Source organism: Colossoma macropomum, unplaced genomic scaffold (genome assembly GCF_904425465.1).
Source record: "Colossoma macropomum unplaced genomic scaffold, Colossoma_macropomum, whole genome shotgun sequence".
Classification (NCBI taxonomy): Eukaryota; Metazoa; Chordata; class Actinopteri; order Characiformes; family Serrasalmidae; genus Colossoma; species Colossoma macropomum.
In genome coordinates, this window is record NW_023494805.1 from 32096833 (window position 1) to 32122042 (window position 25210).

The 25210-nt window shown below is 39.6% G+C and overlaps 1 protein-coding gene across 1 annotated transcript in view; it reads left to right on the plus strand.

The window, feature by feature from the left end:
* Positions 1 to 25210, plus strand: part of carmil3 (capping protein regulator and myosin 1 linker 3) — a 138972-nt gene that overhangs the window by 95851 nt on the left and 17911 nt on the right. The window contains exons 20-31 of the mRNA XM_036597456.1: positions 2495 to 2549; positions 4791 to 4963; positions 6609 to 6677; positions 8295 to 8388; positions 14127 to 14225; positions 16331 to 16450; positions 16558 to 16671; positions 18062 to 18237; positions 18755 to 18842; positions 21082 to 21192; positions 21361 to 21427; positions 22677 to 22864. Coding sequence (XP_036453349.1) covers positions 2495 to 2549; positions 4791 to 4963; positions 6609 to 6677; positions 8295 to 8388; positions 14127 to 14225; positions 16331 to 16450; positions 16558 to 16671; positions 18062 to 18237; positions 18755 to 18842; positions 21082 to 21192; positions 21361 to 21427; positions 22677 to 22864 — 1354 coding nt within the window. The remainder of the gene's footprint in view (positions 1 to 2494; positions 2550 to 4790; positions 4964 to 6608; positions 6678 to 8294; positions 8389 to 14126; positions 14226 to 16330; positions 16451 to 16557; positions 16672 to 18061; positions 18238 to 18754; positions 18843 to 21081; positions 21193 to 21360; positions 21428 to 22676; positions 22865 to 25210) is intronic.

A 25210-nucleotide genomic window follows, 5' to 3' on the forward strand; every position in this document is an offset into this window, starting at 1 on the left:
TTCAAACTTCTGAACTGTGACTCAGAACTTCTGAACTGAGATTCCAAACTTCAGATCTAGTGTTTCAAACTTCTGAAATGGCATTCCAAACTTCTGAACTAGTATTTTTGAACTTCTGAAGTGGGACTCCAAACGTTCAACCTATATTTCAAACTTCTGAACCGTGACTCAGAACTTCTCAACTGAGATTCCAAACTTCAGATCTAGTGTTTCAAACTTCTGAACTGGTATTTCAAACTTCCAAACTGAGATTCCAAACATCTGAACTGAGATTCCAAACTTCTGAATTGGTATTTCAAACCTCTGATCTGTGATTCCAAACTTCTAAACTGTTATTTCAAACTTTTGAACTGAGATTCCAAACTTCTGAACTATTATTTCTTTTTAACTTTTAAACCATAATATACTTCTAGGAAAGTCTTTTGTGTCTTGATGCTACACTGAGGATCTGCTGACACAAAGAGCATGAGACAGCTAGAGGCTGGATGAAAAGATCTAAAACGGTCTCCCCCAGAAGCTCTTTAGACTTTCCGGTTCAATCCGCACTGTTTTATTCAGCTCCCTTCACCCTTCAGCTCAGCAATCAGTGTTCTACTGTTCTTCTTTACTCCACTCAAAACTGTTGAGAGACGTCAAGTGGGTGAAAGGTTGACACTGTATGAGGCTTCATGTTTTATAGAGTACTGGCCATAAGTATTTGGACAGTGGCACAATGCTTGTTGGTTCTGTAGTTCAGCACATTGTTTTGAAAAGAAACTGTGAACTTAAAGTCAACCTGCATTTAAAAATGCCTTCGCTAGACACCAGTTAAAACCTTTTGACCATGTTAGTTCATATTCCTGGTCACAGGGATGGCCAATGTCATGATATTCATCATTACTGTGATAAATTATATCACAAAATGCTTTTCTAAACATTCCTCAGACTGGTGGAGAATGTGCTGTAGATGGTTCTCCATAGAACTTTTTTGAAAATGGTTCTATATAGCACTCAGGGATTTTTCTGTTGTTACAGTGTCAAGCTTGTAACAATAAAAGAACCCTTTTGGGTGCTATATAGAACCCTTTTCAAAAAGGTTTTGTAGTTCCATCTACAGCATATTCATGCACATGTTCCATCAATCCAAAGAACCCTTTCATGATGCAAAAAAACCTTTAATCATGCAAAGGGTTCTATATAGAACCATTTTCTTCATTAAAGAACCCTTGAAGCACCATCTTCTCTTGTAGATTCTTCCCTGTTAAAAGTTTAGTTTTTTTAGAACTTAGTGCCACCTTTGATACCATTGATCACAATGTTCTTGTTGAATGCTTTAAGCACATGGTTGACATGCAGGGGGCAGTACTGGACTGGTTCAAGTCTTATCTCTGGAACAGGAAGTTTAGTTAATGTTATCAGTTTCTTTTCATTAGTTGCCACCATTGGCTGTGGGGTTCCTCAAGGTTCTGTATTGGGGCCTCTTCTCTCTTTTTGCCAGATAGAGAAGCGTGATTGATCACTCCAGAGAACATGTTTCCACCGCTTTAGAGTCCAATGGTGGCATGTTTTACATCACTCCAGCCAATGCTTGACATTGAGCAGTGGTTTCAGGCTTGTGTCAGCCATGGAGGCCCATTTCATGAAGCTCTTGATGCACAGTTCTTGTGCTGATGTTGCTTCCAGAGGCATTTTGGAACTCTACAGAGAGTGATGTAACCAGGATAGACGATTTTTTACAAGCCATGTGCTTTAGCTCTTGGCAGCACCGCTCTGTTCAACAGCTTCGAAGCTGAGCTGTTGTTGCTCCTAGATGCTTCCATTATACAATAGCACTTACAGTTGTCTGGGGCAGATCTAGCAGGGAAGGAATTTCAAGTTCAACTTGTGACAACTTGTGGCATTCCACTACAATGTTTAAAGTCAATGAGCTCTTCAGTATGATTCATTCTATTACCAGGGTTTGTCCTTGGGGATTGCATGGCTAGGTGCTGCCCATATACTTTTGGCATTGTATTATAGTATAGTAAGGTATAGTATTTCTGAAGTGTCTCAATGAGTGCCTTGAGGGTATTAAAACCTGAGCGGTCAACAAATTTATTCTTCTTAAATCCACTAGTAGTCTATTGGAAAACCTAAGACTACTGTCGCAATGTGAGAAGAATCTTGGTGTAATTTTTGATCCCGATCAGCAAATGTTGTTAAGAGTAGCTTTTACCAACTCTGTCTTTTCAGAACTTGGAAAAAGTCATTCATGCTTTATCTAAACTACTGCAATTCTACGCGTTCTGGTATCGACAAGTCTCTCTTGGCTCATCTTCAGTTAATACAAAACTCATCTACTAAACTGCTCACCAGAACTAAGAAACAAGACCATATCACCCCATTCTTAGGCTTGCCGAATCACCCACCACTAGCTAAATATTCCCTCGTCCTCTCTCCCTCAATTTGCCTGTCTCTTTCTATTTATTTCTCCCTGTCCTCTTACATCTCTGCCTCTCTCTCTTATTCTCTGCAGGGCACTGGACGAGATCCTACAGAAGCTGGTGCAGCTCGTGCAAGAAGAGGAGTGTGTGAGTGCTCTGGCGCACATTTTTCCCACCACGCTAACGGATACAAACATGAACTATCTATCCTTTCCCTTCCTACACAGGCATGCACTCTAAAGACCTGCCGCGTGCATTACAGCACAGCTGAATGATTCATCCCTCTCTCTCTGTCTCTGTCTGTATCTCGCTCTTTCCCAACACCTCGTCCTTTTTCTTTTCTCCGCTCCAGGGTGTGAAGCTCACTGACTGCAGATAGCACTATGAGCTCGCTCAATTATTTACAGCTGTTTATACTGATCACACTCTCTGCATCATTCATGAAGTCACACCCGCACAGTCATGTGCCATTCACTCTCCTTTATACATGCTCTAAGGGTCGACCGATTATCAGCCTGCGCAGTAATCAGATCTGGTATTATGTTATTTAGTTTGCTGATCATCAGAATCGATGCTTTAACTTATTTACTTGTCAATAAAAAGCTTAAATGTGAGTTAAGTCAACTCTAACACTAAAAGATCCACATTTTTGGCTCAGTCCCGCCCACAGCTTTACTGCAATGGTTAAAACAAGTATGACATGTCAAGCCCAACCAATCAAAACACCAAAACTGCCCACCAATAGCGTTATTGGATTGGTCAGAATTAGTCGTTGGACTGGAAAAAAACTCAGTGGGCATGGTGGGGTTGAGGGGGGGTTGGCCTTTTCAAATATTTAATCAGAATTAAACATCAGGCTTATCTTTATAAACTGAAAGACACAAGTTACTCAGTGCTGCTCACTATTTTAGTAACTATTAAAACTATTAAACTATTTAAAAACTATTTTATTAGTTTTTAATCAGCATTTTATTCCCTGTAACTAAACTCTCCAGTGATTACCAATAACATTATATGGTAACATGTTAACACGATCACCGTGGCATTAGAAGCACATTAGAAGCTCATTCTGGAGGTGCAGCCTTTTGTAATAATTTTACCCTTTTTTTAATTAAATGTTAAGGATAATCCCTGAAGATTACAAACTCCAGTTTTCAGTTTTATTAACTTCAAACATCTCTCACTGGTTACCTGCTTTTCTTTTTAAAGAGTCCACACATCTTATTTAAGCGTCCCTCACAATGGACAAGATTGCCAGGTTGAACAAAAACCTCCAGTCCAAAGTTTGCTTAAAAGCTGCCCAACAGAAATTGAAACTTTATTATTTTCCCCTGTGATTACATTTTGGAACTAACCTTAATGGCGGGAAAACCACAAACTTGGCAACCTTGATTAAAGGGGATAGAAAGGGGCGGTGGCCGTTTATCAAGAGGGTGATTTTTTTTGACCCAGGGGATGGCATTCCTTCGCAAATTACGCCCTGGTCGAAATTACTCTGACATGCCTACAGTGTTATTGGATTGCTCAAAACGGGGATGGGTTGCCAAAACAGCCAATCAGTACGTCCGTAGCCTGTCTCAATGTCCCAAACACAGCCATATGGATTCGTTGAAATAAGTCTGAGATGAGGTCATGTTCAACCAATCAAAACTTCAGCAGCCCGTTTCAATTTCCCACCCACAGCGTTATTAGATTGGTTGAAACCTGGACCACTTGTTGATGGAAACCAATCAAAAATCATCACCCTCGTTTGTTAGAGGTGTGGGTAACAAGCAGAGTTTGTATTTTAAAAAACAGAGCTGAATAAATGAACATGTTTAACCCCTCAACATACTAAGGCTTATTACTCAGTAACTACAGGGACTTCAATGCAAACTGGCTGAGCTATTCTTAGGTTATAGAAGTGTGTAATAAAACTTGGGCCCCCGGGCCATTTAAGGGTTTGTTGTAGTTTGTGAACATTGTTAAAGTTTCAAGACCTACTATTCAAACCACAGTCCATATATTGAAAAATAAGCTGCATGAACAGCCTTTTTTCATGATGTCACAAAAACCAGCGCACTCAAGGAACTCCACCTGTTCCGCCTACAGCAGTTTAGCCCCACCTATTCACGCTGAAGTTAGAAGGAGTGTTTCAGTCTGAAGTGCCTTTTGAATGAGGCACGCCAGAGAATATTACTTTGACCAAAAATGTTCATGTACTTTATTGAATTAAAATGGATTATGACATTCTAAAATCAGTGGAATGTTGAATCACCACTTTCAGGCTGATCCATTATAAAGCATCATTTGTATACACCTAGTATATACATTAAGACAGAGATCAGAGTCAACCTCTATGCACCCTATGCTCCATCTCACCTCTGTTTTTCCCCTGGTGTGTAACAGGGTCTGCAGAGCCTGTCCCTGGCTGATTCCAGGCTGCGTTCGCGGGGTACAGTGCTGGTCAACGCACTGGGCAGTAACGCATGCCTGAGGAAGGTTGACCTGAGCGGAAATGGCCTGGAGGACACAGGAGCCAGGATGCTGAGCAAAGCCTTGCAGATCAACACCACTCTCAGGTACAGAACACATTGTCACACAGCTAAATGAACACACATCATACCACACTGAATTCCTTTTTTTGGTTTTATCAATTGAAATATACACACATTTTGACATACCTGTGAAATTCCCCTGCATTTAAATATGTAACAGACAAGGACTCATTTCTAATTTCAAAATATGGCAATTCAAGCTTTTGATGGGCAGTATGTGAGGCAGATGCACTGACCTTCATATACATGTATTAAGTACTTAATTGCTGTTTCAAACAGAGATTAAATAAATGAAGGGTGGTCTCTAACCTACAGTACTGAAAGACCTTCCCACTGATGTACTGACCACCAGCAACCACCAGTGCATCAAAAAAAAAAACATTAGCAATGATTTACAAATCGTTTTTGACCTGCATTCAATTGAAAACATTACAAAGACAAGATATTTAAAACTTTGTTGTTTTTGCTTATTCTTTGCTTATTCTAAATTTAATGCCTACAACATGTTCCAAAAAAGTTGGGGACACCAATTGTTGTAATTGTGAAATTGAATTTTTTCCCCTTCTGGCTTGAAAGAACACTTCATCTGCTCAATAGTCTTACTACAAAGCCACGCTGTTGTGACATATGCAGAATGAGGCTTGGCATTGTCCTGATGAAACAGGAAGGGATGTCCCTGAAAAGGACGTCTTCAAGATGGCAGTATATGTTGCTCCAAATTGCGCATGTACCCCTCAGCATTAATAGTGGTTTCACAGTTGTGCAATATGTGCTGGTGACAATCGGGATGGTCCTCTTCATCTTTGGCCTGGAAAACACGACATCCATTCTTTCCAAAACCAATCTGAACAGTGTCAGTTCATTTTAGAAGAGCTTTAGCCCAGAGAAGTCGGCAGCATTTCAAGATGTTAATAAATGGCATCCGCTTTGAATTTGTAGATGCAGCGGTGTTTTCTGAAGTATTTGTAGTATAAATTTGTAAAGAATATGAATCCTTGGTAACTGCGACGGCAGCTCTGCACCAACACTTCCATGTTGCGAAGCGATGCAAACTACAGAAGTCAAATGTGACTGTGGCTTAAGACATAAGACTACCGTGCTAGAAAGACCATGGCTGGTCAACAGCAAAATCAGCATATGTTGTGTTTTGGTGCTGGTATGCTGGTCAGTCACAATGGACACAGGTATACTGATCACCAGCAAAACCAGCATATATTGTGTTTCAAATGCTGGTATGCTGGTCAACCAGCTTAATCAGCACCAGAACAGCTAAAACCACAGGACTTATGCACGTCTAAGCTTTTTTTCTTTTGACAAAGAGTACAGTATCGTCTGTGGCACTAAGCAGACCTAAGCTTGCATATCTCCTTTTCTCCATTAGCATTTATGATAAATAGATGCATAATTCTTGACAAGTATGGAAGATTTTGTTAAATGATGCGTTTTAACTATATTGAAAATTTTATGAAAATATTGAAAGATTCAAAGAAAGTCTACATGCATGCTGAGAGAGGAAGCATGATCATCACATTTTCAGAGGCATTTCTGACAGCTCTTATATATCTAATATTCTTTTAATGTAGCTCTGAGCTACTGATATGTTGATATACTTCGTTAGTTATGTAGTTTTAATACTCGTCGTTTCATTTCTTCTTTCTCTCGCTTTAAGGAGTGTGACATGGGATCGGAACAATACCACAGCTTCAGGGTTTCAAGACGTCGCACGTTCCTTGGAGCAGTAAGAAACACAAACACATGCTCACATGCATGTGCACACACACACACACACACCCACACACACACACATACACACACATGCTGCGTTTGTATTCTTTTCCTTATGCAATATTTCCTGTTTTAAACCTATGGAACCAAGTGTCTTAATCTGCATTAATACTATTCAGTATTCTATTATATATAAATACACTGATCATGCATAACATTATGACCACCTCCTTATCAGCTCCACTTACTATATAGGTGCACTTTGTAGTTCTACAATTACAGACTGTAGTCCATCTGTTTCTCTGCATACTTTGTTAGCCCCCTTTTACTCTGTTCTTCAGTGGTCAGGACCACCATGGAACCTCACAGAGCAGGTACTATTTGGGTGGTGGATCATTCTCAACACAGCAGTAACACTGGTGTGTTAGTGTGTGTTGTGCTAGTACGAGTGGATCAGACACAGCAGTGCTGCTGGAGTTTTTAAACACTGTGTCCACTCACTGTCCACTCTATTAGACACTCCTACCTTGTGAGTCCACCTTGTAGATGTAAAGTCAGAGACGATAGCTCATCTGCTGCTGCACAGTTCGTGTTGGTCATCCTCTAGTCCTTCATCTTTGGTTCCAGGACGCTGTTGGCTGGATATTTTTGGTTGGTGGACTATTCTCAGTTCAGCAGTGACACTGAGGTGTTTTAAAAACTCCAGCAGCACTGCTGTGTCTGATCCACTCAGACCAGCGCAACACACACTAACACACCACCACCACGTCAGTGTTACTGCAGTGCTGGGAATGATCCACCACCCAAATAGTACCTGCTGGTACCCTCACAGAATCTACTGAAGCTTCAGAAGCTTCAGTAGCTTCAGAATCGTTTCTGAACTTTAAAATCTTACTTTAGAGACTACCTTTTTTATTTTGGTCAGAGTGTTTCTTTAATTAGAACTCAGGAAAGTGTGTTCCTGCTAAAGTGAATGCATGAAGTTTTTACCTGCTTATACTCTACCTAATAGCACTGCGCAGACTACACACCTAAATCATCACGCCCTTGCCTCAAACATCGTCATACTGTATAATATGTAATCTTAAATAGACTTGCATAACACATGTAGACTGTCAGACACATTCAGATCGGTATTCGCCTGCGCCGACACTCATCCCACGCTATTACTTTTTAATAGTGTGCGGTTACAGAAGGCCTGACTTAAATAAATAGTATAGAGTACGAGAGAGAGAGAGAAAAGATTACACTGCATTTCATCACCTGTTCCTGACCTGTTTATGATACGCTCGGTCGGCGGTGACTCAGTCACCTAGGACTCCGACATTCTGCTGTTCCATAGAAAATTCTACAAGCAGCAACTTCAGCTTGACCTTGGAATCACATTAGCACTGTTTATTCACTGTATCTCACAAAGGTATCAGAAGTAAGCACTGAAAAGTGGCGGAAGCTTTAAAGCAGACTGCGGAATATCCAAGCTTTTCTTTTAACACTTTTTCTTGTGTTGTTTTGTGAGTGAGAGTGGTGGGAGTGTTGCTACTGCACTGTAGATGAGTTCTGGGTTAACAGGGAAGTTTGCTATACTGTGCACTTACCTCGCTCTCTCTTTGTTTCTCTCTCTCTTTTTCAGTAACTTCACTCTGCAGTACATGCCTGTCCCGCTCAATGATGTCACACAGGCATACCGCAGTGCCCCCGAGAGGACGGAGCAGGCAATGACAAAAGTGAGTTGGCCCCATGGTCCATAGACCATATACTTAACATGTGCCAGGAAAGGTGAAGTTCAGTGCGAAACCACTCTTCATTTATCTGATTTCAAGTCAAAATGCCAAGTTTTTTCAGGTTTTATTATTTTTCAGGAGATATTTCGGATGAGATTGGATACGCGATAATGCACTTGCACATAGAAAGAGAAAGTCAAAGAAAAATTAATGAAAAAAGTGGAGGTTTCAAAACTGAAGTTCAAAAAATGACTGCAAAATACAGAAAAAAGGAATGCCTGGTAGAACCCTGGTAGTCACCATGAGATAAAGAGTATTTTTATATTTGAGATAGGAGAAAATCAGGCCTCCACACTTGCTTCAGATCTGAAAAATCTATAGCTGTTTCTGTCCATCCTTCCATTGTGAGAAGACAACTCAGAATGGATGTGTAGCTGACAAAAAAACTTTACTAAGAAAAAGAAAAAATAGACCAAAATTTGCATTAGAGCACCAAAACTGGACATGTGAGATCTGAAGAAAGGTTTGTAGACTTAGTCAAAATGTATTTGTTATTACTTAGAATACAGCCAACTTCTAAGACTGAACTTTGGAGAAATATCCCACAGATTTCCCTGAAAAACTGAAAGCAAGTCTCATGAAAAAGAATTAAAGCTGTAATAAAGGCAAGGAGTGAACACACTGCTGGAAAAACCAGCATAGGCCAGCGTGGTTGGTCACAAGCAAAACCAACATATGTTGTGATATGGATGCTGATATGGATGCCAAACTAGCTTCAGACCAGCGTAAACCAGTTTAGACCAGCATGGAATTCATGTTGGTGTATGTTAAAGAAAACATATTTATTTGTTTATTTTTCCTGCCACTAAAATAATGAATAATTGTACTTAATGGCCATTGTGACTAATGAATGATGGCATCTGACTTTTGCATGGTCCTGTGTTGTGTGTTGGTGTGAGCAAACATTCTACACCCAGTCATGTCACCGAAAACCACGCCTGATGTGTCCTAACCTGCATGCATACAAAACACATATCCAAATTAATAACACTCTAAATGTAGATATCACAGCAAAAACTGATCCATGGCTACAGTTTATCATTTGTGAGCAGAGCATTGATAAATCTGTTTTCTAAAAGTGTAGAGAGGAATATTTAGGTGAGTATTTCTTGATTCTGGTCCTGGAATATTTTATGAGCCCATATTGTGCACAGCCATTTAAAAAATATTTTGATGTCCTGTGAAAATATTGTTAAATATACACTATAAAGTATTCAATATAAATATTATTATACAATATAAATTATTCCCCAGATTTCACACTATTTAGCTACATACCCAAATCCAAAAAAGTTAGAACAATAATAATAAAAACAATGCTAATAAAAACAGAAAGAAGTGGTTCATAAATGTTTGACCTGTATTAAATTGAAAATAGTACAAAAAACACAATATTATATGTTTTACCTTATGAACTTTAATGTTTTTGTAAATATAAGCTCATTCCAAATGTGATGCCTGCAGCACGCTCCTGTTGGGACACCACTGTGATACATCACGTTTCCTTTTAACAACACCTAATTAACATTTACAGTGCAAACAATGGTCTCTTGTCAAGTGAAATTTTCTCAAAGCTTGTCAATATTTCCCGGTTTGAGATGGTTATGCACTGATTATAAGATTGTCTGGCTTATTTCTAGAATTGTTTTACTTGTTTTAGGTCATTTTATTAAGTAAAGTTGTCTCACTATACTGGCAGATAATTTAGCTGGTTTCAAGCATATTTTCTTAAAACAAGCAAAATTGTCTGCTAAGATAGTGAGATAACTTTACTTGATAAAATTGCTTAAAACAAGTAAACATGTCTAGAAATAAGTTAAATAATCTTAAGGTAAGCTTACAATCTCAGCAGAAGAATGTTATATTTTTAAACTGCTGGATTTTTTTGCTAATGTATTTTCCGTGAGTCTCGACCCAGCCTTGCTCATAAAGGACTAGGCCTTTCCTGGATGCTCCTTTTTTACTCAATATTGCATTATATTGCATCATCTGTTTCGGATGTTTTTTGAAAATTTTACAAGAATGTTAAATTGCTACTGCTCCTTTGTTACAAATATCAAATACAAGTCATAGAAGATTTATAAATCACTGTTTTCTGCTGTTTCTGGTTTTATCTGCATTTCACATACTGTCCCAACATTGATGGAATTGGGTTTGTAGATCTTTTTTACACAATGAAATACTGTATTCATCATTTCATTATGAAATCAAGTCATCTTAAAATATTTTCTGTAATAGAACAGAAAAGTACTGTGAGGTTGGCATTGAGCTGTACTAAAAACATTTCAAGTGTTTTATTCTGACTTGCATTACTTTTACACAGTGTACAACTGTTATTTTACTGTTATTTACTGTTATTATGGAACAGTAAATTACTATGAAACGAAAGCAACTATTAGCCAGTAATTTGTTGTAATTATACAGTGATTTCCTGTACAGTGTACCCAGTCTGCACAGTCCATAAATGGAAACTGAGCTGCAAAAACAGCCTGTACAATCTCAGCAGAAGAAATAATATATTTATGCCTAGATTTTAGATCATTTTACTTGACAAGACACCAATTTTTGCAGTGTAGGGACTAAAGAAACCAATAGATTTTGAAAGTGAAATTATTTGGCTGTGCAACCATATAGGGCCTTTGTTGTTGTGTTTTGCACACGTTTTGAATAGGGGACAGATCTGGGACTGCAGGCAGGGCAGTCTAGCACCGACATTCTATGATTACGCAGCCACACTGTTGTAAAACTTGCAGGACGTTTCTCATATTGAAATAAGCCTGGGCGTCACTGAAAAAGACGGCATCTAGAAGGCAGAATATGTTGCTCAAATTGTGTTCAGAGCTACTGGTGCCTTCACAGATTTATAAATTAACCACTAATACCATGACAGACCCTGACTTTTGAACTTGTGCTGGTAATAGTCTGGATGGTCCTTTTTTTTCTTTGGCTCAGAAAACACAACATCCATAAACAATCTGGAAATGTAATTTGTCAAACCACAATACACATCTCCTGTGTTTCGGTCCATTGTAGATGAGCTCAAGCCCAGAGAAGTCAGCAGCGTTTCTTGATGTTGTTGATATGTGCCTTCCAGTGTGTATAGAGCAGTATAAACTTGCATTTGTGGAGGTAGCAATGGACAGTTTTTATCTACAATGCTTTTTCAAAGTATTCATGAGCCCATGTGGAGAAATCCGTCACAGAAACATGCCTGTTTTTAAAGCAGTGCCAATTAACGCATTGAAAGTCACAGGCATTTAGATGTGATTTTCAGCCTTGCCCTTTATACAGAGAATTTTCTGGATTCCCTGAATCATTTTATATTATTATGTGCTGCAAATGATGAAACACCTAAAATCCTTGCAATTGCTCGCTGAGGAATGTTATATTTTTAAACTGCTGGATTTTTTTGCTAATGTATTTTCCGTGAGTCTCGACCCAGCCTTGCTCATAAAGGACTAGGCCTTTCCTGGATGCTCCTTTTTTACTCAATATTGCATTATATTGCATCATCTGTTTCGGATGTTTTTTGAAAATTTTACAAGAATGTTAAATTGCTACTGCTCCTTTGTTACAAATATCAAATACAAGTCATAGAAGATTTATAAATTACTGTTTTCTGCTGTTTCTGGTTTTATCTGCATTTCACATACTGTCCCAACATTGATGGAATTGGGTTTGTAGATCTTTTTTACACAATGAAATACTGTATTCATCATTTCATTATGAAATCAAGTCATCTTAAAATATTTTCTGTAATAGAACAGAAAAGTACTGTGAGGTTGGCATTGAGCTGTACTAAAAACATTTCAAGTGTTTTATTCTGACTTGCATTACTTTTACACAGTGTACAACTGTTATTTTACTGTTATTTACTGTTATTATGGAACAGTAAATTACTATGAAACGAAAGCAACTATTAGCCAGTAATTTGTTGTAATTATACAGTGATTTCCTGTACAGTGTACCCAGTCTGCACAGTCCATAAATGGAAACTGAGCTGCAAAAACAGCCTGTATTGAATTCATTGTGTTTGTGATGCCGTGGAAATCAGTGCATTTACACATATCTACCTATTCTGCCTGGGCTGCTTTTTGAATGAGGCACAATACAGGACAGCCAATCAGAACAGAACTCATTTACAAATATCTAGTTGAATTAAAAATTGCATAATAAAAAGTGCCTGAAGAAAATGCAGAGTAATTGCACAGTTTAAGTGGTTTGCTGGTGTTGCTGGGTTGTTGGCAGGTGGATGCAATGGTATCCTAGGTGATTGCAAGATGATTGTTATGTTAATCTGTTAATTCAGGTGGTTTCTAGGGTGTTGCTAGGTGGTTTCTATGGTATTCCAAGTGGTTTCTAAGATGTGACTAAGTGATTGATGAGGTATCCCAGGTGGTTGTTAGAGTGTTTCTAGGTGTTTGCAATGGTATTTCAAGTGGTCTCTAAAGTGTGGCTAAGTGGTTGCTAAGGTATCCCAGGTGGTTGCTAGGATGTGGATAGGTGGTTGCTATGAGATTCCAAGAGATTGCTAGGATGTCTTAAAGGCACAGTAAAAAATATCTTGTTTTTAATAAAGAAATGTTGGAAAATTGTAAAAATGAAACATGTAAAAATAAAGTATTACTGTTTTTGGGTACATAAACCCTTACAAACTTTATTAGTAGACCCCAGGGAAAAAATAAATAAATAAAATGCCGGAAAATGTAGAATATGGGGCCTTTAAGCCTTTTCTCTCTCCAATATGCAATACCTGATTCAATTCATTAGTTCATTTTCAATCCTGATTTGAACTGCATTTGCCATAGCAGTGAAAATAGAAATCTGTGCTGGGCAGTTGAACTCCAGGCCCAGGGCTGGGAACTAGGCCAACATAGGCTGCTGGATAATCTAGTGATCTCTGCCTTATCTACACCCTCCATACCATCTACCTGCTCTAGATGAGCTACTATATTTGGCTCAAATCCGTCTCCTGTGGTGGGCCTCCGCAGCTGCAGTAAATCGAGATCAGTTTCCAGCAACCATCGTCTTCAGGAGGGTTTTGATGCCTGGTTACATTTTTTGACTTCACCAGTCAGCAAAGGCCTTGTAGATAATGAAGCCCCAAATTGGATACTTCTTAACACTGATGTCTATCGCCAATTTGATGGCGGTCACTGATGACACTGATGATGAATGTTTTGGAATCTCTTTAAACTGCTCTTTTCCAAACATGTAGAAAGCTTTGTGTTAATCATATCTCTATAATTAACAATATAAGGCCTTACCTCATATGCTGTGTCTGATTGGATGGAGCTTCCCTTTGATTAATGTGTATTTAGTAGCTATGTACAAAACGTGGAAAATGGGGAGCTGTGATGTCATACATAAAACCAGCCAGGACAGTAGATGTGCAGAATGTTTACGTGAACAGTATTATGCTGACGTGGGTTCATCACTGCTCTGCAGACCTGAAAATTGAAGGCTCTTCTTTGGAAGGTGACTTTGGGAAGGATTTGGCAACTCACAGTATGCTTATCTTGACTCATCACGCATTTAATTAGGCTGGTTTCCATATGACTGGAACACTTATCTGAATATCATTGTCACTGTGGAATATGCACAGTTTATGACTCTCTCCCCCTCTCTCTCTCTCTCCCCCTCTCTCTCTCTCTCCCTCTCTCTCCCACTCCATCTGTCAGATCCAGCGGGCTCTGTTGAGGAACAATCAAACTCAGCGATTCTCACAGAAGCAGGCTTTAAGGCTGCATCAGGGTTTGGTCACCAGTACTGCTGAACAGGTACTCTCTTACCCACTTGACTGCCAGTCAAAGTTCCCTGAGCTCAAGTGGGGCAAAAGGCCCCTTTTAGTTAGTTTCTAAAAGCAGGTAACTATGGCTGTGTTCAAAATAGCCTACTACACTGATTGTGCCCCAAAATATTAGGGGGGATGCAGTCTGTGTCAAAGATACCTGGATGATGGACTACTCTGGACAAATTTTCTAGTGTGCAGCCAGAGCTATCTTCATTATACACTGCGTCCCAGAATGCAACGTGATCGTGGCTCGATGACCTAATCACTGATGTGGCAGAGCATGCTCAAATTCAAAACCATTGTTTTTAATGGAGGTACGCACACGGCCACTAACACTTAGCGCCAATTCCGGCCACTGTTCAATTTCTCGGTGTATCACATTGCGCCACTCAGCATTTTACCATTACTGTAATAAATTAAAGACCTACTGAGGCCACAGAGAGCCACAGTAGGACACATGTCCCTTTAAATTTACACATAAAAAAGCAGTCAGTATTTCTGATAAACAGGAACATTATAACAGACTGTTACCTCCACTGATGCTCCTAGCTTAGCCTTTTTCACCTCCTATCTTTCAGCTCATAAACAGTGAGTTTGTCCCTTTCTAGTGAATCATGACAGCCACTTTTTTAAAACAAAAAACAAGGTTTGCAATGGTGCAAAATTGTAGTAAATCTGCCCCTATTGGTTTTATTTATTTAATGATGAGGAAACTTAGAACAGTTCCTCCTTGAGAATGAATGGAATTGCGAATGGCTCAAGAACTTTATTATCCAGGGGAGGTTAGCCTGATGCCTTTTTGTCCAATTGTATGCCAGCTGAGACATAAAAGGGCCTTTCCCAAGACCTAAAGCACTTTCACTGATGTCTGAAACCCGACTGTGTGGTCCTAGGATATACTAAACCATACACTGTAACATAGATCACCCACCAGTGCAGCTGAACAGCTGCATTTTCAAATCAATCTCATCTGTTAGGTACAATAAATGTGTTAATGCTATGTGATGTCACATCACCCAGCATTTACAAGTTCAGTTCATAAATGTCTTGCTATGATTTGCAAGGAATAAATTAATATATATGAACAAAGCCTTTTTTAACCAACTGTATGAGTTGAAAAATGAGTTTTTTACCATCACTTGGGGGTTGTTATTGTGATAGTTTACTCAATTAACTGTCATTGGGCAGAGGTTTAGCACAACCTATTTCAGCTTTGTACCTTTTAGCCCAAAAACAGTGAGTTTGTGAAGAGATATTTAGCTGATACCAAACATAATAAATTTTCTAAATTATGCTGAATATTTTGTTCCATTAAATATATCCCTGTTGTTGGAACAAAACCACATGTCTCCAAAATGGTAACTTTACAGGAGAATGAAAAGACATACTTTACTTTTAATGTAAGTCAATGGAACCAGACTTTTTTCCCAAGAAATTTAGGCCATTTATTTTGGTCCATTCATCACAAAATTTACACATAAAGTAACAGGAATTTTCAAATTATGTGAAAAACTGAAAAAACGACAAAAGAGCTGGTAGAGTGTAAAATTAACTTGTCCTTTTTTAAGGACTACAGACTAGTACCTCTAACATGAATGTAAGACACAGACTCTTCATTGCCCTCTGATGGACTATAGAGGTCAGACATCTCAGCCTTATGTCTAATAGACTTTGGTATTTGATATGCAATGTAATTATTCGGAAATGTTATTATCTGCTTCAGAAAATAACAGAAGTGGAATGCTTGAAATGTGAAAAGGGCCTTTCTGACTTTTACGTTGGTCCAGCTCAGCAACAAATGTAAACACATCCCCCCTCACTGGCTTAAAAAATGTATGAATTAAAAACAGATGGATGGCTTGCTTCAGCTGCAGTGTGAAGAAGAAATCTAGCTAGTGTGAACTGAATATTTCTCACAGCACTTGCTGTATCGACGTCTAGGCTTGGGTGACCTTGCTTACATATGTTTCTGTTTCATTCCTTATGCATTCTGATGCTGCCGTCTCTCTTTAATATGGTAATATGAACTCCTTGTTCTCTGTGCTGAGATGAGTCTCTCTATCTCTCTCTCTCTCTCTCTCTCTCTCACAGGTGATGGAGCGTCTGTGTGTGCGCGTCCAGCAGCAGGTGTGTGTGTTGAGAGGAACAGGTGAGGGGGAGGAGCTCCAGGCTGCCAGGCAGGTTCTGAAGGAGGCCAGGAACTCTCGAGCGGTAAGTAATGGAGAGGAGCAGAAGGAGGGTCTATGGCCTAGATAAATGTTTCCTAGCAGTTTTTTTGTGTCTGCTTTTTTACTCTTGTTGTCTCTGGTCTTTTACAGCTTTACCCTTCTTTGTGTGAGCTGGCTCATGTGCTATCCGTGGATGGCCCGGTCAGACAGAGACTGGAGTCCCTGGCTGGAGAGCTGGCCAAAGCTGCTGACAAGGAGCTACAAGTGAGGGTTTCCTCTTTCTCTTTATAAATTGTCCTTCCCTGTTGTGATCACAGGGATGGTTGGTCGTTTGGTTAGTTAGGCGGACGGTTCTTTGATTGGGTGGATGGAGGGTTGCACAGATAGATGGATGGGTGGATGGCAGGTTGTTTATATGGATGAATGGATGGAAGTAGATGGATTGTTGGATGACCTGTGGTTCGTTAGATGGTTGGTCACTGGCTGGATTGATGGATGTATGAATAGATGGTTGGATGGATGTTAGGTGGTTTAATGGAGGGAGAGATGGACTAAAAGGTTATTGGATGGATGGGTGGGTGGATGAATGGATGGAAGTTTGTTTATGTGGACAAATGAGTGGAAGGTTGTTTATGTGGATGAATGGATGGATAGTTAGATGGATTGATGGTTGGACCTGTGGTCGATTAGATGGTTGGTTCAGTGGGTGGATGGAAGGATGTATGGATAGATGGTTGGATGGTTGTTAGGTTGGTTGAATGGAGGGATAGATGGACTAATGGATTACTGGATGGATGGGTGAGTGGATGTACACATTGATGGTTGGTTGTATGCATTGATGGTTGGAAATATCGGTTGATTAGATTATAGTTTAGTAGGTTGGATGGAGGAGTTGGATTGAAGGTTGGATAGATGGGTGGATGAACAGATATATGGATAGATGGTTGGATGGTTGTTAGGTTGGTTGAATGGAAGGATAGATTATCAGACTTATAGATTATCAGATGGGTGGACGGATGAATAGATGGATTGATGATTAGACCTGTGATTAGTTAGATGGTCGGTTCATTGGCTGGATGGCAGATGGTTGTTAGGTTGGTTGAATTGAGGGATAGATGAACTAATTGCTTCTTGGATGGATGGGTGGGTGGATGAATAGATGGATGCATTGATGGTTGGTTGAATGCATGTATGGTTGGACATATGGTTGGTTAGATGATAGTTTAGTAGATTGGATGAAGGAATCAACAGTTGGATTGAAGGTTGGATAGATGGGTGGATGAATGGATGGATGCATTGATGGTTGATTTAATGCATGGATTGTTGGGCCTATGCTTAGTTGAATGGTTGGTTGATGGAGCGCTGAACAGATGGATGGTTGGTTGGACTGACGAAACAGATGGTTAAGCGGTTCGTTTAATGGTGGTATATATGGTTGGATGGTTGTTTGGTTGGTTGGATGGAGGTTTGGACAGATTATGAGTGGTTTGTTAGATGGTTGCTTGGTTGGTTGGATGGATGGATTGATGGATGGTTGATGTATAGTTGCTTGGATGGTCGTTTTATTGATTGGATGAAGAGATGGACAAAGAGATGTCAGTTGGCTGGATGGATCTGTGGACTGACTGCTTGGTTCATTGATTGATTTTTCCAGGTGATCGTGGACTCCATGGTGTCTCTGTGTCGGGAGCTGTGTCCACTCTCTACTGTTGCTGCAGAACAACTCTCTCCTCCTCTGTCCTCCATCTCTGAACGTGTGTCCATCCCTCGTTCTGCTATCCGCACTGCACTGATGGAGAGAGCAGCACTAGACATCAACCGTGCACTGGAGTAAGATCCAGAGAGCCTTTATTTATTTATAAATGATTAGTAGAAAGCTGTAAAAAAAAACAAAAACAAAGTTATTAAGTGAATCAGAATTCATAACACATTTTCCTTCCATACTGTATTTCCAAATGAAACACATTATCAGGGAGTGTCTCTGAACTGCCTGAGTATTTTCTCTCTCTGATAGGTGGGGCTTGTGAGACAGGAGGTGAAATATGATATAATTGGTTAATATTATTTTTCCCACCCGTTGGTTTATGTTGATATATGACTTGAAACATTAAATGAATTAATCTTATATAATACAACAAAACACAAGCGAGTCCAAGTACATCATTAAGGCTCTGTGAGCTCAGAGTGCTTCAGTCAGTTCTTCAACACAGGAGCTAGGAGTTGATACAGGGACTGAACAGGTGCTGTCCAGTGATGGGCAGAAGAAAGACAAGTGTGTTTTGGATCTTGATCTTACTAGATGAGTGGTGTTTTTTCTAAATGGTACCTTTTTTGTTGTCTTTCTCAGGGAGGTCAAGCTGTCTGTGGTTTCCTATCTCACCAACTCTGTTGTGGACCAGATCCTTCAAGAGCTCTACGCAACTCACAAGACCCTGGTATTCTTTGTTTTACACCTACTTTCACTCTACATCTCTATTGATCTGAAAATCAGATCGTTTAGATATGAAATCTGGAGGTGGTTTGTAAGACGATTTGTTGGTTGGTTGGATGGAGGAATGAACAGTTGGATGGATGGTTGGTTGGATAGATGGATGGAAGTATGGATGGTTTCCTAGATGATTTGTTAGATGAATGGATAGTTGGACATATGATTGGCTAGATGTCCCTCTGTCTTTTGCTCTTGCAAGTAAGTAATTTAGTTTGAAATTTACATTAGACAAAGGCAGCCAATCTGAAGTCTTTAAGATAAACAAACATATGCTAATCCTCTGCTACCCTAGCTAATGTTCCTATCCTGCTCACCTTGTACTTTTAAGCCAGCAAGCAAGCTTGTGAAGAATTAGCTCATACCAAATGTGATAAATGTACTAAATGATGCTGAAAATTTTATTTCATTAAATCTATATAAGTAGAGTGTAAAATTAGATTGAGCTTGTTGTTTAACTGCGCTTGTGCTACATGCTGCGCTTCTCATCCAGTGTGCAGTAGCCTTTTAACGGCTGCAGTAGTCTTTCTATGCTTCCTTCTTTGGAATAAACAGATAAGAAACTCTGTCCAAAGCATAATAAGTAGACTCTTCACTGCTCTTAGACGGAGTTCAGGCAGCTCATAAGTTTTGAGAGAGTTTGAGAGAGGCTAATTTGTATTAAAAATTCAAATTTACTATTCCCTTTTTTTTTTAAAAAACTTCCATGACTACTTGAAAATTTTTAAAATTCTGACTTTGTTGCAATACTAATTAAGATGCTATTAAACACAATGTGTTCTATCTGTCATTTTATGGATAAATCCCATCATTGCTGGTTGATTGTATTGGGCAAACAATATATTGGCCAGTCCCTAATAGGCATGTCACAATATGCTGTTAATATTCATTTTTTTATACAGGGGTTGTGAGATATATACACTGTGAATCAAATGCTGTTAGATTTCATGTTATAAAACGGATGATAATGATAGGAATGGTTTATATAGTTCTATTTAACACAATTCACTATATTTCTAAAAGTGATAACCTAAATTGGATGGATGATTAGCTGTTTGAGATAGTGAGGTTTCTCAGTCAAGGCCAGTAATTATGGGGAAGGAATGATAGATCAGACAGTGACACAGTGCCCGCATTGCTTAAAGTGAGGATCAGATACTCATGTTAATGCTAATACCTCAGCTATGCTACCTCATTTGTGAAGACATCATCCAAATGTGTCAGTTACCACACCAAGGAAAAAAGGCTAAGCTAAAGTTAGCCAGTGTCTTATCTGAATTTTCCGTTATTGTTATTGGTGCTCCCTTTAAGGTGGAGCAGAAAATTGTAATGAGAAGTGGGCGAATAGGAAGCCAACTTCAGCCTCATGGAGAAAACAGAGGCGATGAAAGCTCCTGATTTGCACCTCTGTTCGGTTGTATAGTCCACCTCTATTTGGGTGTGGATTCCGCAGTTTGCTGGGAGTAATTAAAAATATTACAAAGTCTGCCTCACAGTCATTTAAGCCAGAAGGTAAGACAATAAAATTCGTTTTGGGAATTACCAATTACCAAAAAAATAAATAAATGCAAAAACACATGTTGAAGTTTCAGAAATGTATCGTACTGCCATGCAAAGGTGACGGTACCTATCGTATCATAAAATTTGTGTATCGTTACATCCCTAGGTCCTAGCCTCTGTACTGTGATATCATGGTTAATCTATTACATTCCAAACAAATTGGATGAAAACACCGCTTTCCAATTCCTTGCATTAGTAGTCTAATCAAATGCATTACAGTTACTAACTGGAAGGGGCAAAACAGTGAATTGAAATATCATTAAATGTGCTAAATATATAATGCAATTAAGTCCATTCCGTTCCATTTAGTATTATTGCCACACTGAAATTGAGCAATCCCTGTGATAAACAGTTCAGTTCCTCAAACGAGAGCTTCAAGTGAATTGCTCAGATTTTCTGTTGAGTGCACACAGCATCTGCCCAACCTCATTTCTTTGCGATGAGTATTCCGGGTGTTCCGCTGAATCAGGACTGAATCAGCTTGACGAACCTCAAGTGTTCCCGCGGAATGCATCATCTCTGTGGACTGAATTGCAGTTACCCATGTGGCATCATGACTAATCAAAAGAAGTGCAATTAGCATTCATTTCCTCATACAGCCTCGCTCGTGCTTTTCTCTTTGCTCTCAGCTTCATCAGGTCGCTCAGATGCGGCGGCTGGACGATGGCGGCACGGCCAGGCGCACGCTCAGACACGGCGACCCAATGGACATCCCCGAGGACGACTTTGGCATCAGCATAGTGAGTGCACTGCTTAGATTCCACATCACAGACTGAGGTTGTGTTGCACTTCGTGCTTTGGTGTTGTTTAACCGTGGCCACATGCCTCCATGGCCTGGCCATCTGTTTCTGTGTTTTGGTGTTTTGGTGCACCCACACACTTTACTCATCCGCTCCATCTGTGCACAGGATACCATCGCAATAAAGAAGCGCAGCTCCAGAACACGACGCATCCGCCCCGTCTCCACCAGACTGAGTGAGTCACGCAGGACAGCTGCAGCGGCCTCAGAGCAGCACACTCACTCAATCAGGAGTTAGCAGTCATGCAGCAGCAGGGCCTTTTCTTGCTATGAGCAGTTGCTTAGATCCCCCAAACCACCAGGGGGACCCACAAGTAAGGTTTGTTTTGATAAATGGAAAAAGAAGAGAGCAGAACAGCTGGAAGTGAGCTGCTCGGGCACGAGAGGACCGTCTGATAGATGCTCTCCAATCTTTTCCATTCATTTTAGGCTATTTTCAGTCCAAAAATAAAGGCCATCTGAGCTGTTTTAGATTAGCATATGGCTCTGTGCTTTTCTACAGAGACTGGAGTTTACCAACAGAAACAACCAATCACAGTACATAATTTCATTAAGTGAAAAAGACAACTTTTCAACTTTTCTAAGTAATTTGAATCATTTTTTCATGTATTTGTATAATTTATAATGTAATTATTTATTCATTAAGCAGCAAACATAGCAAGCCTAGAATACCAACACAGTGAAAACAGCCTCAAGCTAAAACATAAGTATTATTGTAATGATGATTGCTAACTCGTTGAAAAAGTGTTCAAAGAGGATTCAGTCAAATTTTAGAAAAGACTCTTGCTGCTTTAGTTTTGACAAAAAAAAACTTTAAATACTTAAAACATAGTGCAGCTTTAAAAGAGCTCTTTCTTGCATCCAGAATAAATCTGAAGTACACAAATCTGATGTTTCCCCCTTATCCCAAGTGTAGTTGAAATTTTACTAATAATAGTTAATGCAAAAATATCAATTTTGACTAGAAGAACGGAATTTTCACTAGTAGAAATAAATTTTTACATGTGGAAGTTTAATTTTTTAATATTGAAAATGACATTTTTACTAGTACACATTGTTTTCTTAATATCAAACATTTCATTTTTACTAGTGAAAATTCAATTCTTTCTTTTAAGAAAATTCTTTTTTTATGTTGAGTTAAATTTTAAAATTAATATGCAAATGACATTTTCCCATGTGCAAATCAAATTTCCAATATCAAGAAAAATAGGATTGAAGGCTAAAACCACATAAACACCACGCAAGCGTATATAAATAGAGAAGCATACTTTGGAGACCAAACGTCTTCATTGATCAATTAAATTTAAGGCGGAGGGACAGCTGTGTACATTTTATTTGATTTTCCCAAACTATTTCTTTATTATAGTTATATATAATTAATATGCATGCTCACACCTCTCTCCTCCCACCTGTCCCTTCTCCCAGGTTTAGGTGATGACCCTAACTCCTCTCCTTCTCTCTCGGTGCCTCGTCCAGCTGCTCCCCTTTCTCGTTCAACCTCATGGGAAGGTCTGTCCACCCTGCCTACTCAGGGGGCACCTCTGCGCCACGTGACCCACGTCAGACCCCGTCCTCCGAGAAGGCACAGGGCCGGGCATGCCCCTGTGGAGATGGTAAAGACCTGGAGTGCATCTGAAATGGCATACTGCACTAGTGTATACTGTATACTTGCATACTATTCTTCATAGTAGTGTACAGTACAGTACCCAGTATTTAACAAAGCCGCTTGTTGTACTACAGGGCAGGGTGAGACTAGACTAACATCAGGGAATGAGCCAATCAGACCGTCTCAAGACCCACCCCATTTTCCTTAGGCCTCCAATCACTGCTTAGCAACCGTTGTTAACTGCCTTTCAGGTCAGCCATCACGTGGGGATATATATTTTGGTCAAGAGATGTGCCTGCTGCGTTTTGAAAGATGACAGAGTGGAGGGTTTTTTGTTACTTATCTCCAAAGACACAAAGAAACTTGTGAAAATGTCAGCTTGGAATCTGTGCGGTAAACCTGTGTTCCTATATTTGCTAAAAGGTCAGTCATTTCTTTTCCATTGCATTTGTAGTTGGAAATATGAGCTAGTTTGACTGAATAATAAGTAGCAAAACTCCATACGTAAGCCTCAATGCCGATCTATGCCAGAGGTTGGCAACATGCGGCTCTGGCGCCACATGCTGCTCTTTTACTGTCCTGTTGCGGCTCCACAGCAGAATTAGATTTTTATATAAAAATAAAATAATCCTCATTTGCAGTAAATAAAGCTCTGTTGATCGTTCAACACAGTTTTAACAATAAATGGTCTTAAACACGCCCTGCGATGGACTGGCGACCTGTCCAGGGTGTATCCTGCCTTCCGCCCAATGACAGCTGGGATAGGCTCCAGCACCCCACCGCGACCCAGAAGGATAAGCAGTTTAGATGATGGATGGATGGATGGATGGCCTTAAACACTGGAGTTAATGTAGAACTAATTCACCCTTTAACACTGAACATTGGCGTGCAGACTGCTGGTCGCCATAGCAATGCAGACAAGAAAGATTTAAGACGAGCATCGATAATTTGGAGACAAATAGACTTATTTGCATTTATAAGCACTACAGTTTCCTGATACGTTTAATCTGCAATTAGAAACTATCAAACCATAAAAAGTCACATGGCTGAAATCAGCTTTTCATTCACCAGCTTATTGTTCGAATTTTCCCAATCCACTTTAAATGGTGCCTGAGGTACCACAATGTAAATGCTGCACCATTTAAGGTGGAACGGGAAAATTTGAACAAGAAGCTGGTGAATGAGAAACTGACTTCTCCATCTTAAAAAATCGAATGTTGAGAGACATTTTACAAGAAACTATTCCACTTTTGAGGAAAAGTTTCCTGCCGGAGATGCGAGAAAAGTGTTATTAAATGGTTAATTAGCAACAGGTCAGTGACATCTGAGTAGAAAAAGAGCATCCCAGAGAGTCTTTCAGAAGTAAAGATGAGGAGGGGTTCACCACTCTGTGAAAGACTGCACAATCAAATCAAAGAACTTTTGCTTTTCATCATCTACGGTACATAATAACATTAAAAGATTCAGAGAATCTGGAGAAATCTCTGTATGCAATGGACAAGGCCAAAACCAGTATTTGCTGGCCTTGATCTTTGGGCCCTCAGGCTGCACTGCATTAAAAACAGATATAATTCTGTAGTGGAAATCACTGCATGGGCTCAGAAACACTCCTGAAAAAACACTGTGTGTGAAAGCAGTTTGTCGCTGCATCCAAAAATGCAATTTAAAACTCTAAAATGCAAAGAAGAAAGCATATATAAACAGGATCCATAAACGCTGCCACCTTCTCTGGGCCTGAGCTCATTTAAAATGGACTGAGGGGAAGTGGAAAAGTGTCCTGTGGTCCGACGAATCAACACTTGAAATTCTTTTTGGAAATCATGGACACTGTGTCCTCCAGGCTAAAGACCACTCAGCTTGTTATCAGCATGCAGTGCAAAAGCCAGTATTCCATCACGGTATAGGGGTGCATTAGTGCACATGGCATGGGTGACGGGCACTGTGAAGGCACCATTAATGCTGAACGATATATACATGTTTTGGCAACATATGCTGCCATCCAGACAACGTCTTTTTCAGGGATGGACTTGATTATTTCAGCAAGACAATGTCAAACCACATTCTGCACATATTACAGCAGCATGGCTCTGTATTAAAAGTGTCCGGGTGCTAAACTGACCTGCCTGCAGTCCAGACTTTTCACTCACTGAAAACATTTGGTGCATTATGAAATGAAAAATACAACAAAGGAGACTCTGAACTCCTGAGCAGATGAAATCCTGAATCAAACAAGAATGGGAAACTTTCATTTTCAAAACTACAGCAGTGTCTCCTCAGTTCCCAAACGCTTACAGAGTGTTGTTAAAAGAAGAGGTGGTGAAACACAGTGGTAAACACAGCCCCCGTCCCAACT